The 12,520-nt window shown below is 41.1% G+C and overlaps 1 protein-coding gene across 1 annotated transcript in view; it reads right to left on the bottom strand.

The window, feature by feature from the left end:
• The window catches only part of LOC126251387 (F-actin-uncapping protein LRRC16A), a 598,780-nt gene that overhangs the window by 149,253 nt on the left and 437,007 nt on the right, over window positions 1-12,520 (bottom strand). Inside the window, exons 16-18 of the mRNA XM_049951780.1 lie at window positions 6,682-6,819; window positions 6,282-6,447; window positions 2,022-2,174 (exon numbers count right to left, since the gene is read on the bottom strand). Coding sequence (XP_049807737.1) covers window positions 2,022-2,174; window positions 6,282-6,447; window positions 6,682-6,819 — 457 coding nt within the window. The remainder of the gene's footprint in view (window positions 1-2,021; window positions 2,175-6,281; window positions 6,448-6,681; window positions 6,820-12,520) is intronic.

The raw sequence follows: 12,520 nt of genomic DNA, 5'->3' as shown, positions 1-12,520 counted from the left end.
TCTGTGACACATTATTTTCATAACATTGTCTCTCCCTTATTTTTGTAACATTGTCTCCCCCCCCCCCCATTTTGTTTGACTTATTTTTAGTCTCTGCGCATTCCTCACATGAGAGGTCATGTTTTAACACCAACTACACATCAGTAAACCAGGAATTTGAAAACAACTAATTAAGGTTTTGTTGATGAATAGGTTAATGCACTTCATCATGGAATACTTCCTCTTGCGTCTGGGAATGACACACTGTGTTCTAACAGAAAGCATATTTTAGCAATATTAATTGTAGTAGTTTATTCCTTCATCCTGTACATGTTGTGTAGAAAATACGCTGGTGTCCAAAGTTAAAGCAACAAACCACTACTTCCCTGTCCTGTGTCTAATTCTTGATATAATAATGCAAACTCTAAACAGATGTCTATTCGATCATGTTCTGCACGAAAGATAGCATTCTGGTCAACGAACAACCCTACCGACAATGATGTCAGGGCATCTATCAAATGAGGTAGTGTTTGCCAGGTAGCCCAAATACACTATCACTGTGTACACTGTCATAGATGGTGCTGTACGACACAGTGATGATGCCAACCAGACTCTCTGCAATAGAGGGACATACATAGAATGGAAGCAGGACAGTCGAAAACTGATGTGGCCTGATGGCTTAACGTGAATTGTTCAGTTGTTTTTCAAGTGTGATGACAGTTCATAGAGACTGGAACTGTATACTGAAGATCAGAGCCGGGCCGACCGCACGTGACATCAGAAAGAGAGGACTGTTATTTGCCTGTAAGGGGTCGACAGTACTGCCTTAGTACTGCATGGCAACTGGCATATGATGGTTTAGCATGCACTGGACATGTTGTATCGAGGCAAACAGTTACAGAAGGATTGTGCACAGTGGCTTTTATTGTCAGAGATATGTTGTACGTGTATCTCTGATGCGTCTTTAAAGAAGGGGATGTTTAGAGTGGAACCGTCAACATACCACCTGGACGGTCGAAAAGTTGGCCAATGTTCTTTTCACAGTTAAGTCCCGATTTGGTCTGGAGAGTGAATCTCGATGGATTTACATCTGGAGGGAAAGTGTAACACAATTTCAGGACCCAATAATGTGGAAAAGACCAATATTGTGGAGGGTCCCTAATGGTGGTTGCAGGGATTATGCTGACCACTTGAACGCCTCTATATCACTTATACAGTTGAAATGACACGTTTTAACTGCTGTCAGGTATCATGACAAGATTTCTGGACCTCATGTGGGGTTGTTGTGAGGTGCCGTGGGCCCAGACTTCGCACTGATGGACGATAATGCTCGGTCTCATACAGTACATGTGGTGGATATTTTCTTGGAAATGGAAGAATATGCATGCATGCCATTGCCTCCTCACACTCTCAATTTGAATGCCATAGAACAATTTTGGGATGCACTAGAGACATGGGTAGCATCACGATAGTTTCCACCAACCAGTCTTCAGGACTTGCGAGCAGCTCTGCAGAAAGAATGAGTATTATTGCATTAACATGTGATTAATGACATTATTTGCAGCATGCCTGATTGTTGTCAGCCTGTGCTGCTGGCAGAGGTGGTCACACCCAATACTGAGAATATTAACCAGTTGTCGGAATGTGTGTCTAAATCCATTAAGTTCAAAAACAAAGAACATTTATGTCTAGCATTATGCATGTAGCAGTTGATTACTGTCTGTATACTTTCCATAGTTTCTACTTTACTATCACCTGTTTGTACTGTTTTGTGGCAAAATAAATGCAATTTGCAAAATATCTGTCTGTTGCTTTAATTTTGGACACCAGTGTATGTACTCTAATGAGGTGATGTGTCCTTGATATACGTTCATACATTGTTCAACCTTCAATTAATTTGTCAAGAAGCAGGTCAGGTGATCATTTGATACGGTAGTATTTACCGGGACATTGCACCAACTATGTGGGAGGGAGGGAGGGAGGGGGAGGGGGAGAGGGAGGGGGAGGGAGATCAGTGTAAACATTAGAAAGTAAATGCAAACCTGTTTGGAGTTATCAGCATCCTTTATGAGCCCTGTTGCTTGATTAATATCATTGTTATTCTCTGTTGATTCCTGAGCAAGAGTACGTATCTTATTCTGTGTCTGTACTACTAGTCGATCCACCATTTGCTGTGTGGAGCTCAATAGGAAACCCTGTAAATAAGAATGAGATTTAAAATCTATCACTTTTGCCTCATAATCCATTCGTATGAGCAGAGAATAAATAAAGTTCTCAAAGGACATGAGTGTTAACATGAGGCAAAAGGAACTTTGCAATGAGGGGGGTAGGCCAAGGAGGGGGCGGGGCGGGGCGGGGCGGGGGGGGGGGGGGGGCAGCGATGTGTATAAAAAATTTGCTGTCACTTACTTCTACAATTTATTATTATTATTAGGGAAATGGATAGGTTAAAGTTAGATATAGTAGGAATTAGTGAAGTTCGGTGGCAGGAGGAACAAGACTTCTGGTCAGGTGACCACAGGGTTATAAACACAAAGTCAAATAGGGGTAATGCAGGAGTAGGTTTAATAATGAATAGGAAAATAGGAACGCGGGTAAGCTACTACAAACAGCTTAGTGAACGCATTATTGTGGCCAAGATAGATACGAAGCCCATGCCTACTACAGTAGTACAAGTTTATATGCCAACTAGCTCTGCAGATGACGAAGAAATTGAAGAAATGTATGATGAAATAAAAGAAATTATTCAGATAGTGAAGAGAGACGAAAATTTAACAGTCATGGGTGACTGGAACTCGAGTGTAGGAAAAGGGAGAGAAGGAAACGTAGTAGGTGAAGAGCACAACTTAATCATAGCTAACACTTGGTTTAAGAATCATGATAGAAGGTTGTATACATGGAAGAACCCTGGAGATACTAAAAGGTATCAGATAGATTATATAATGGTAAGACAGAGATTTAGGAACCAGGATCTAAATTGTAAGACATTTCCAGGGGCAGATGTGGACTCTGACCACAATCTATTGGTTATGACCTGTAGATTAAAACTGAAGAAACTGCAAAAAGGTGGGAATTTAAGGAGATGGGACCTGGATAAACTGACTAAACCAGAGGTTGTACAGAGTTTCAGGGAGAGCATAAGGGAACAATTGACAGGAATGGGGGAAAGAAATACAGTAGAAGAAGAATGGGTAGCTTTGAGGGATGAAGTAGTGAAGGCAGCAGAGGGTCAAGTAGGTAAAAAGACGAGGGCTAGTAGAAATCCTTGGCTAACAGAAGAAATATTGAATTTAATTGATGAAAGGAGAAAATATAAAAATGCAGTAAATGAAGCAGGCAAAAAGGAATACAAACGTCTCAAAAATGAGATCGACAGGAAGTGCAAAATGGCTAAGCAGGGATGGCTAGAGGACAAATGTAAGGATGTAGAGGCTTATCTCACTAGGGGTAAGATGGATACTGCCTACAGGAAAATTAAAGAGACATTTGGAGAGAAGAGAACCACTTGTATGAATATCAAGAGCTCAGATGGCAACCCAGTTCTAAGCAAAGAAGGGAAGGCAGAAAGGTGGAAGGAGTATATAGAGGGTCTATACAAGGGCGATGTCCTTTAGGACAATATTATGGAAATGGAAGAGGATGTAGATGAAGATGAAATGGGAGATACGATACTGCGTGAAGAGTTTGACAGAGCACTGAAAGACCTGAGTCGAAACAAGGCCCCCGGAGAAGACAACATTCCATTGGAACTACAGGGTTATTACAAATGATTGAAGCGATTTCACAGCTCTACAATAACTTTATTATTTGAGATATTTTCTCAATGCTTTGCACACACATACAAAAACTCAAAAAGTTTTTTTAGGCATTCACAAATGTTCAATATGTGCCCCTTTAGTGATTCGACAGACATCAAGCTGATAATCAAGTTCCTCCCACACTCGGCGCAGCATGTCCCCATCAATGAGTTCGAAAGCATCGTTGATGCGAGCTCGCAGTTCTGGCACGTTTCTTGGTAGAGGAGGTTTAAACACTGAATCTTTCACATAACCCCACAGAAAGAAATCGCATTGGGTTAAGTCGGGAGAGCGTGGAGGCCATGACATGAATTGCTGATCATGATCTCCACCGCGCCGAAAACTCAAAGCGTTTGACTTTGTCATCGGGTGTCAGGGCTTGTAGCAATTGTAAACGGTAAGGCTTCTGCTTTAGCCTTTTCCGTAAGATTTTCCAAACCGTCGGCTGTGCTACGTTTAGCTCCCTGCTTGCTTTATTCGTCGACTTCTGCGGGCTACGCGTGAAACTTGCCCGCACGCGTTCAACCGTTTCTTCGCTCACTGCAGGCCGACCCGTTGATTTCCCCTTACAGAGGCATCCAGAAGCTTTAAACTGCGCATACCATCGCCGAATGGAGTTAGCAGTTGGTGGATCTTTGTTGAACGTCGTCCTGAAGTGTCGTTGCACTGTTATGACTGACTGATGTGAGGGCATTTCAAGCACGACATACGCTTTCTCGGCTCCTGTTCCCATTTTGTCTCACTGCGCTCTCTAGCCCTCTGGTGGCAGAAACCTGAAGTGCAGCTTCAGCCGAACAGAACTTTATGAGTTTTTCTACGTATCTGTAGTGTGCCATGACCATATGTCAATGAATGGAGCTACAGTGAATTTATGAAATCGCTTCAATCATTTGTAATAGCCCTGTACTGACGGCCTTGGGAGAGCCAGTCCTGACAAAACTCTTCCATCTGGTGAGAAAGATGTATGAAACAGGCGAAATACCCTCAGACTTCAAGAAGAATATAATAATTACAATCCCAAAGAAAGCAGGTGTCGACAGATGTGAAAATTACCGAACTATCAGTTTAATAAGCCACAACTGCAAAATAATAACGCGAATTATTTACAGACGAATGGAAAAACTGGTAGAAGCAGACCTCGGGAAAGATCAGTTTGGATTCCGTAGAGATGTCGCAGCACGTGAAGCAATACTGACCTTACGACTTGTCTTGGAGGGAAGATTAAGGAAGGGGAAACCTACGTTTCTAGCATTTGCAGACTTAGAGAAAGCTTTTGACAATGTTGACTGGAATACTCTCTTTCAAATTCTAAAGGTGGCAGGGGTAAAATACAGGGAGCAAAAGGCTATTTACAATTTGTACAGAAACCAGATGGCAGTTATAAGAGTCGAGGGACATGAAAGGGAAGCAGTGGTTGGGAAGGGAGTGAGACAGGGTTGTAGCCTCTCCCCGATGTTATTCAATCTGTATATTGAGCAAGCACTAAAGGAAACAAAAGAAAAATTCAGAGTAGGTATTAAAATCCAGGGAGAAGAAATAAAAACTTTGAGGTTCGCTGATGACATTGTAATCCTGTCAGAGACAGCAAAGGACTTGGAAGAGCAGTTAAATGGAATGGACAGTGTCTTGAAAGGAGGATATAAGATGAACATCAACAAAAGTAAAACGAGGATAATGGAATGTAGTCGAATTAAGTCGGGTGATGCTGAGGGAATTAGATTAGGAAATGAGACACTTTTTGCTATTTGGGGAGCAAAATAACTGATGATGGTCGAAGTAGAGAGGATATAAAATGTAGACTGGCAATGGCAAGGAAAGCGTTTCTGAAGAAGAGAAATTTGTTAACATCGAGTATAGATTTAAGTGTCAGGAAGTCATTTCTGAAAGTATTTGTATGGAGTGTAGCCATGTATCAAAGTGAAACATGGACGGTAAATAGTTTGGACAAGAAGAGAATAGAAGCTTTCGAAATGTGGTGCTACAGAAGAATGCTGAAGATTAGATGGGTAGATCACATAACTAATGAGGAGGTACTGAATAGGATTGGGGAGAAGAGGAGTTTGTGGCACAACTTGACCAGAAGAAGGGATCGGTTGGTAGGACATGTTCTGAGGCATCAAGGGATCACCAATTTAGTACTGGAGGGCAGCGTGGAGGGTAAAAATCGTAGGGGAAGACCAAGAGATCAATACACTAAGCAGATTCAGAAGGATGTAGGTTGCAGTAGGTACTGGGAGATGAAGAAGCTTGCACAGGATAGATGAGCATGGAGAGCTGCATCAAACCAGTCTCAGGACTGAAGACCACAACAAAAACAACAACAACATTATTATTATTATTATTATTATTATTATTATTATTATTGGTGTAGGTAATACCTTAAAACTAATAGTATACCATATTAATGCATTGGTTTGAATACTGTATGAGGTATCAATATCATAGTTATTGAAATTAACTTCAATCAATCATTGAAATCTTCTATGTGAGCAACAAATGAGTTACCTGCTGCAATCTGAAGGCCTGGCCATTACTGTATATTTTTGGTGTGACATTTCTGTGCAGGATATCTTGGATTTTCTTCATAACGGCATCTGTTCTTTCTGCAGAAGTCTTCATACAGGGGACAATGTCATAAATTGGAAAAGGCATGTAGCGTACAGTATAATTACTGTAACAATGAAGCATACGTAAGTACTATTGAACAATTTTTGATGGAATGTATGTTTGTACAAGAACAGAGAGGCTCCTACAGATTCCATTACAGGAAAAAACTGCACACCGTATCTGTGTCCAGTTTAAATACATGGTGACATCTTATAAATAATATGAATAAAAATAGGACATTGCCATTTTCCAGTCACAATTAGAAGTTAGATATTTGATGGATGATAACAAGATTTACCTCTCCAATGCATAGGCTATGTCCGAATAGCCTTGCAATGTTATATTGTTGCGATCATAAATTATTGTTCGCAATTTCGAGTTGATCTGCAGTGCTTTTGCAAGCAGCCTGGCCCCATTGTCCCCCATCATGTTTCCACTGAAACACCAATCCAAATACAAACAATAAATATCAAATACCAAGGATAAGAATTCATGAGACAGAAGAATGGTACCTATTTACTGTTTGTTAGAACAGGAGTAACTAACACACAAAAACAGGAAAAAGGAAACACACGTTACATCTCTAACTTTGGGACATGAAGAGTACTGTTTGTTAATGAGGAAGGCATGAGGGAAATAGGAAAAAAGCATGATAAGATACAAGTTCATTGCAAACCTTCACAAGTGAGAGACAATGAAACTGACAATGTGATGGGACAATAATGGTTACAATTCAACAGTCTGGAACGTACCAATATATGATGTTAGGATAAGTATGAACAAGCAATGGAAAAATCCAAGATGGAATAAAGACAATATTGTGAAAAGGATAGATTACTACTCACCATATAGCGGAGATGCTGAGTCACAGATACGCCCAACAAAACAGCTGCAAACAGCAGCCCGGCATGGGAGAAGCAATATGGATGATAGGGCTATGGTGGAGGGTTGCACAGGGAGGGGAGGGATAGCATGGTAACAGTGAGAGACAGTAAAGTGCTGCTTGTGGGAGCATACAGGGACGAGTTGGAGAGAGGGTAGGACAGCTAGGTGCATTTGGGAGGTTAAAAAGAGGGTGCCGAGAGGGGGTGGGGGTGAGAATGGGGTGTGGCAGTGGAAAACAACAGAAGTAAAAAGACTGTGGGTGCATTGGAGTATTAGAGGGCTATGTAGTGTCCAAGTGGGAACAGGGAAGGGGATACGTGGGTGTAGGACAATGAATAACGAAGGTTGAGGCCAGGAGGGTTAAAGGAACATTGGATATATTGGAGGGATCCAGATGGCAAAATCTGTGAAGCAGTCCTTAAAATGGGGAATGTTGCATTGAGCAGTGTGCTCAGCAACTGGGTGGCCCACTTGTTTCTTGGGCACAGTTAGTTGGTGGCCATTCACGTGGACAGACAGCTTCTTGGTTGTCATGCTCACATAAAATGCAACACAGTCGTTGCAGCTTAGTTTGTAAATCACATGAGTGATTTCATAGGTAGCCTTTCCTTTCATGGGATAGATGATGCTTGTGACTGGACTGGAGTATGTGGTGGTGGTAGTGGTGGTGGGAGGCTGTTTAGGAGACATCTTGCATCTAAATCCATTACAGTGATAGGAGCCATGAAGCAAGGGGTTACAAGCAGGAGTTTTGCAGGGATGGATGAGGATATTGTGTAGGTACAGTGGGCACTGGTATACCACTGTGGAAGGATGGGAAGGATAGTGAAAAGGATGTTCTCTACTTCAGGGAATGACAAGGTAGTTGAAACCCTGGAGGAGAATGTGACTCAGTTGCTCCAGTTCATCTGTGGTTGAACGGCGGGACTTCGGGAGGTGGTGGATGACTGGAGAGATAAGGCATGGAAGATCTCTTTCTGTACAAGGTTGGGAGGGTAATTACCCTGATTAACCTGCTATCTGTCCCCCCCACCCCCCCCCACCCCCCACCCCAGCCTCCTCTTTAGCTCCACCACCCAGATTGCTTCTCACATTATGTGCTGCTGCTTGCAGTCTGGCCTCAATGAAAGCTCATTTGGCCGAAAGCTTACTTGTTTGACAGTCTTTTTGTTGCACCTATTTGCGACTCATCATTTCCTCTATACACTCCTCATTGTAATCTATACTTTTCATAATATTGTCAAGATAAGTATGACATTAAGGGTTGACCTCCAGTGCCATCTGCCACTCTTACAGGCTTATATAAATTTTGTAACAATCTTATTTAATTTATCTAGTATTTTTAGACATCAATTTATTATTTTTATTCATATTCTGATAATAATTTTGTTTACATCTTGACAAGCATACAAATATTTCTGTGCTGGTTGGACTGTTAGTAATTGACACTTTAACACAAAACATAAACAATTCTCGTTTTGTAATTCCAGGAAAACTTTTAGGCAGAGTGAAACTAGTTTTTGTTAGTATTTGTGGAATAAACTTCTGCAAATGTTAGGTACATTTTCCAGCTAATAATCTTCATGGTATAAGCAACTTAATAAAAAGCACTGTTAATGAACAAATTTTATCAATTTCAATATTCAAAGCTAAGAGCCATGTAAAACTTCATGTTGCAATGGAGAGGCACAAATTAATGTGGAACTGGATGAGGCCATTAGATATTCAGCAGCAGTTTTTGATTGTAATTAATGAATTCCCTGTTCCTAATAATGAATGACATAAGCAATGATTGTTAGAAATACATACATGCAGTGGCAAATCAAGCCTTGGGACCTCAGTTTCTTGTTAGACAGTTTTGTTACAGTTTTACTCAATAAATATGAAATTCTAAGAGACCATCATGTCAACCTCAATTTCAAGAAATCTCTCTTGGTGTTATCAGATCATAAGCTATAATGTCAAGAACTCAGCAAGTTGGAGCAACATTTGGTGGAGCAGATACTCACAAAATTCTTTAACAGTGTCAGAGAGTACCAAGAAATGACAATGAGTATTTGCTAACTAGCTGTTACGCTGTGTAATATTTCAAGTCGGTAGTTACACTGAACAAGAGGAAAGTAAGTGGTCAACCTTAAGAGGTCAAATCCAGAGTCCATAGAGGGGTCCACTGCCTGAATGGAAACAAAATAATAGGAAGGTCCGTATGGCTCAAGAGTCTCTAAAATTGTAACAGACTACAGGAGAGATGTGCAGACTTGCTGATACTGCGAACCACATACCCTCACTGTGACTGTATAAGATTATCTCTCTCTCTCTCTCTCTATATATATATATAAAGATGATGAGACTTACCAAACAAAAGCGCTGGCAGGTCGATAGACACACAAACACAAATATACACACAAAATCGACCTGCCAGCGCTTTTGTTTGGTAAGTCTCATCATCTTTCTTTTTAGATATATTTTTCCACGTGGAATGTTTCCCTCTGTTATATTCATTTGACTCAAAGTGGCTAGCACATAATTTAGCAATAAATCAATGGCTCCCAAACCGCAAGCCACAGCCCACTAATTGGCTAGAGGCAGTGTGCCACTGGGCTACAAATGCCTGTGGAGAGATGAAGACAAGACAAAAATTATGTAGAACTTCAGGGGTTTCACTCGTCAGTGACAAAGGTGAGCAAATACGGAATAGGAGCTGACATGCTCTATTGTTATCCTATACCACACACAAAGGAATGTCAATTCTACCCATCAAAATCTGCCCCCCCCCCTTCCAAAACAAGCTGCTACAAAGGAATAACGTTAGGGTCCCCCCCCCCCCCTTAATTTTGAAGATTATGAAATCGTGTGCCACCAAGTGGCCTTCTCTGGCTCCTCTTGGCATAATCATATAATGTGCCACAATCCAATTGCGATGTGTGGAGTTGATAGTTTCTCGGATCCAACTGCTGACAAGAACAATTCGCTTGAATACCCTCATTTAATATACAGACACAACAATAAAGAAGGAAAATTGGTGTTTTATGCCCTGTCGACAACAAGATTATTAGACATGGAGCTTTGCACAGATTTCCCAGTACTGGAAGGGCAGGATGCAGCGATGGCCCTCTTAAGGAACCATCCCGGCATTTGCAGCGAATGATTTGGCTGATTGCAGAAAACAGACGTCTGGATGACCAATCTGAAAACTGAACCCATGTCCCTCAAATGCAAGTTTAGGGCATTACCCACTACACCACTTCGCTCAGTCCCTGTGGACATAATGCTGAATTAGGACTTACTTGAGTTTACGTCATATTTGGCTCCTAATAGAACACACAACTGTGCAGAATGTCAAACTGAACATATTTCAGACACCTAATTTCTAAACTGTTATTTTATTTGGCTACCAGTTTCAGCCATCTTCCGGCCCACTGACCGATGTGCACAAAGGTTCCAACCTTGGTTCTGGTCAAAATAGGGGGCAGCATTCAAATACTGGATTTCTGCTTGTTACAGTGATCACTTCAATGAGCCCTGCAACCATCTCTGGAAAGATGGACATACACAGACCATATCTGTGCGGGTCTGTAGAACTGATAATGAGATACTGGCATTTTATTGATTGGCGACTCCATGGCGTGTTGTGTGCACCACGACCAAATAGTGGATAGAATTGGAAGGAAAATCTGCACTGGCCGTATTTTGTTGTTTTATTGTCAGCAAAATCGATTTTAGGTCACTTAGTGACCATCCTCAACGCTGTGATATACAATTAAAATTGGTAGGCACTGGTATCAAGCTATAACCACAAGCTTAGAGCAATCACATAAAAAGTTTTAATTGTATATTACAGCATTGAGGATGGTCACTGTTGTTGTGGTCTTCAGTCCTGAGACTGGTTTGATACAGCTCTCCATGCTCATCTATCCTGTGCAAGCTTCTTCATCTCCCAGTACCTACTGCAACCTACATCCTTCTGAATCTGCTTAGTGTATTGATCTCTTGGTCTCCCTCTACGATTTTTACCCTCCACGCTGCCCTCCAGTGCTACATTTGTGATCCCTTGATGCCTCAGAACATGTCCTACCAACCGATCCCTTCTTCTGGTCAAGTTGTGCCACAAACTACTCTTCTCCCCAATCCTATTCAATACCTCCTCATTAGTTATGTAATCTACCCACCTAATATTCAGCATTCTTTTGTAGCACCACATTTCAAAAGCTTCTATTCTCTTCTTGTCCAAACTATTTATTGTCCATGTTTCACTTCCATACATGGCTACACTCCATACAAATACTTTCAGAAATGACTTCCTGACACTTAAATCTATACTCGATGTTAACAAATTTCTCTTCTTCAGAAACGCTTTCCTTGCCATTGCCAGTCTACATTTTATATCCTCTCTACTTCGACCATCATCAGTTATTTTGCTCCCCAAATAGCAAAACTCCTTTACTACTTTAAGTGTCTCATTTCGTAATCTAATTCCCTCAGCATCACCCAACTTAATTCGACTACATTCCATTATCCTCGTTTTGCTTTTGTTGATGTTCATCTTATATCCTCCCTTCAAGACACCATCCATTCCGTTCAACTGCTCTTCCAAGTCCTTTGCTGTCTCTGACAGAATTACAATGTCATCGGTGAACCTCAAAGTTTTTATTTCTTCTCCATGGATTTTAATACCTACTCCAAATTTTTCTTTTGTTTCCTTTACTGCTTGCTCAATATACAGATTGAATAACATCAGGGAGAGGCTACAACCCTGTCTTACTCCCTTCCCAACCACTGCTTCCCTTTCATGTCCCTCGACTCTTATAACTGCCATCTGGTTTCTGTACAAATTGTAAATAGCCTTTCGCTCCCTGTATTTTACCCCTGCCACCTTTAGAATTTGAAAGAGAGTATTCCAGTCAACATTGTCAAAAGCTTTCTCTAAGTCTACAAATGCTAGAAACATAGGTTTGCCTTTCCTTAATCTTTCTTCTAAGGTAAGTCGTAAGGTCAGTATTGCCTCACGTGTTCCAGTATTTCTACGGAATCCAAACTGATCTTCCCCAAGGTCGGCTTCTACTAGTTTTTCCATTCGTCTGTAAAGAATTCGTGTTAGTATTTTGCAGCTGTGGCTTATTAAACTGATTGTTCGGTAATTTTCACATCTGTCAACACCTGCTTTCTTTGGGATTGGAATTATTATATTCTTCTTGAATTCTGAGGGTATTTCGCCTGTCTCATACATCTTGCTCACCAGATGGAAGAGTTTT

The sequence above is a fragment of the Schistocerca nitens genome, chromosome 4 (assembly GCF_023898315.1).
Source record: "Schistocerca nitens isolate TAMUIC-IGC-003100 chromosome 4, iqSchNite1.1, whole genome shotgun sequence".
NCBI classification, from domain to species: domain Eukaryota; kingdom Metazoa; phylum Arthropoda; class Insecta; order Orthoptera; family Acrididae; genus Schistocerca; species Schistocerca nitens.
Note: the sequence above shows the minus strand (reverse complement) of the source record. Positions and strands in the feature narration are given on the sequence as shown.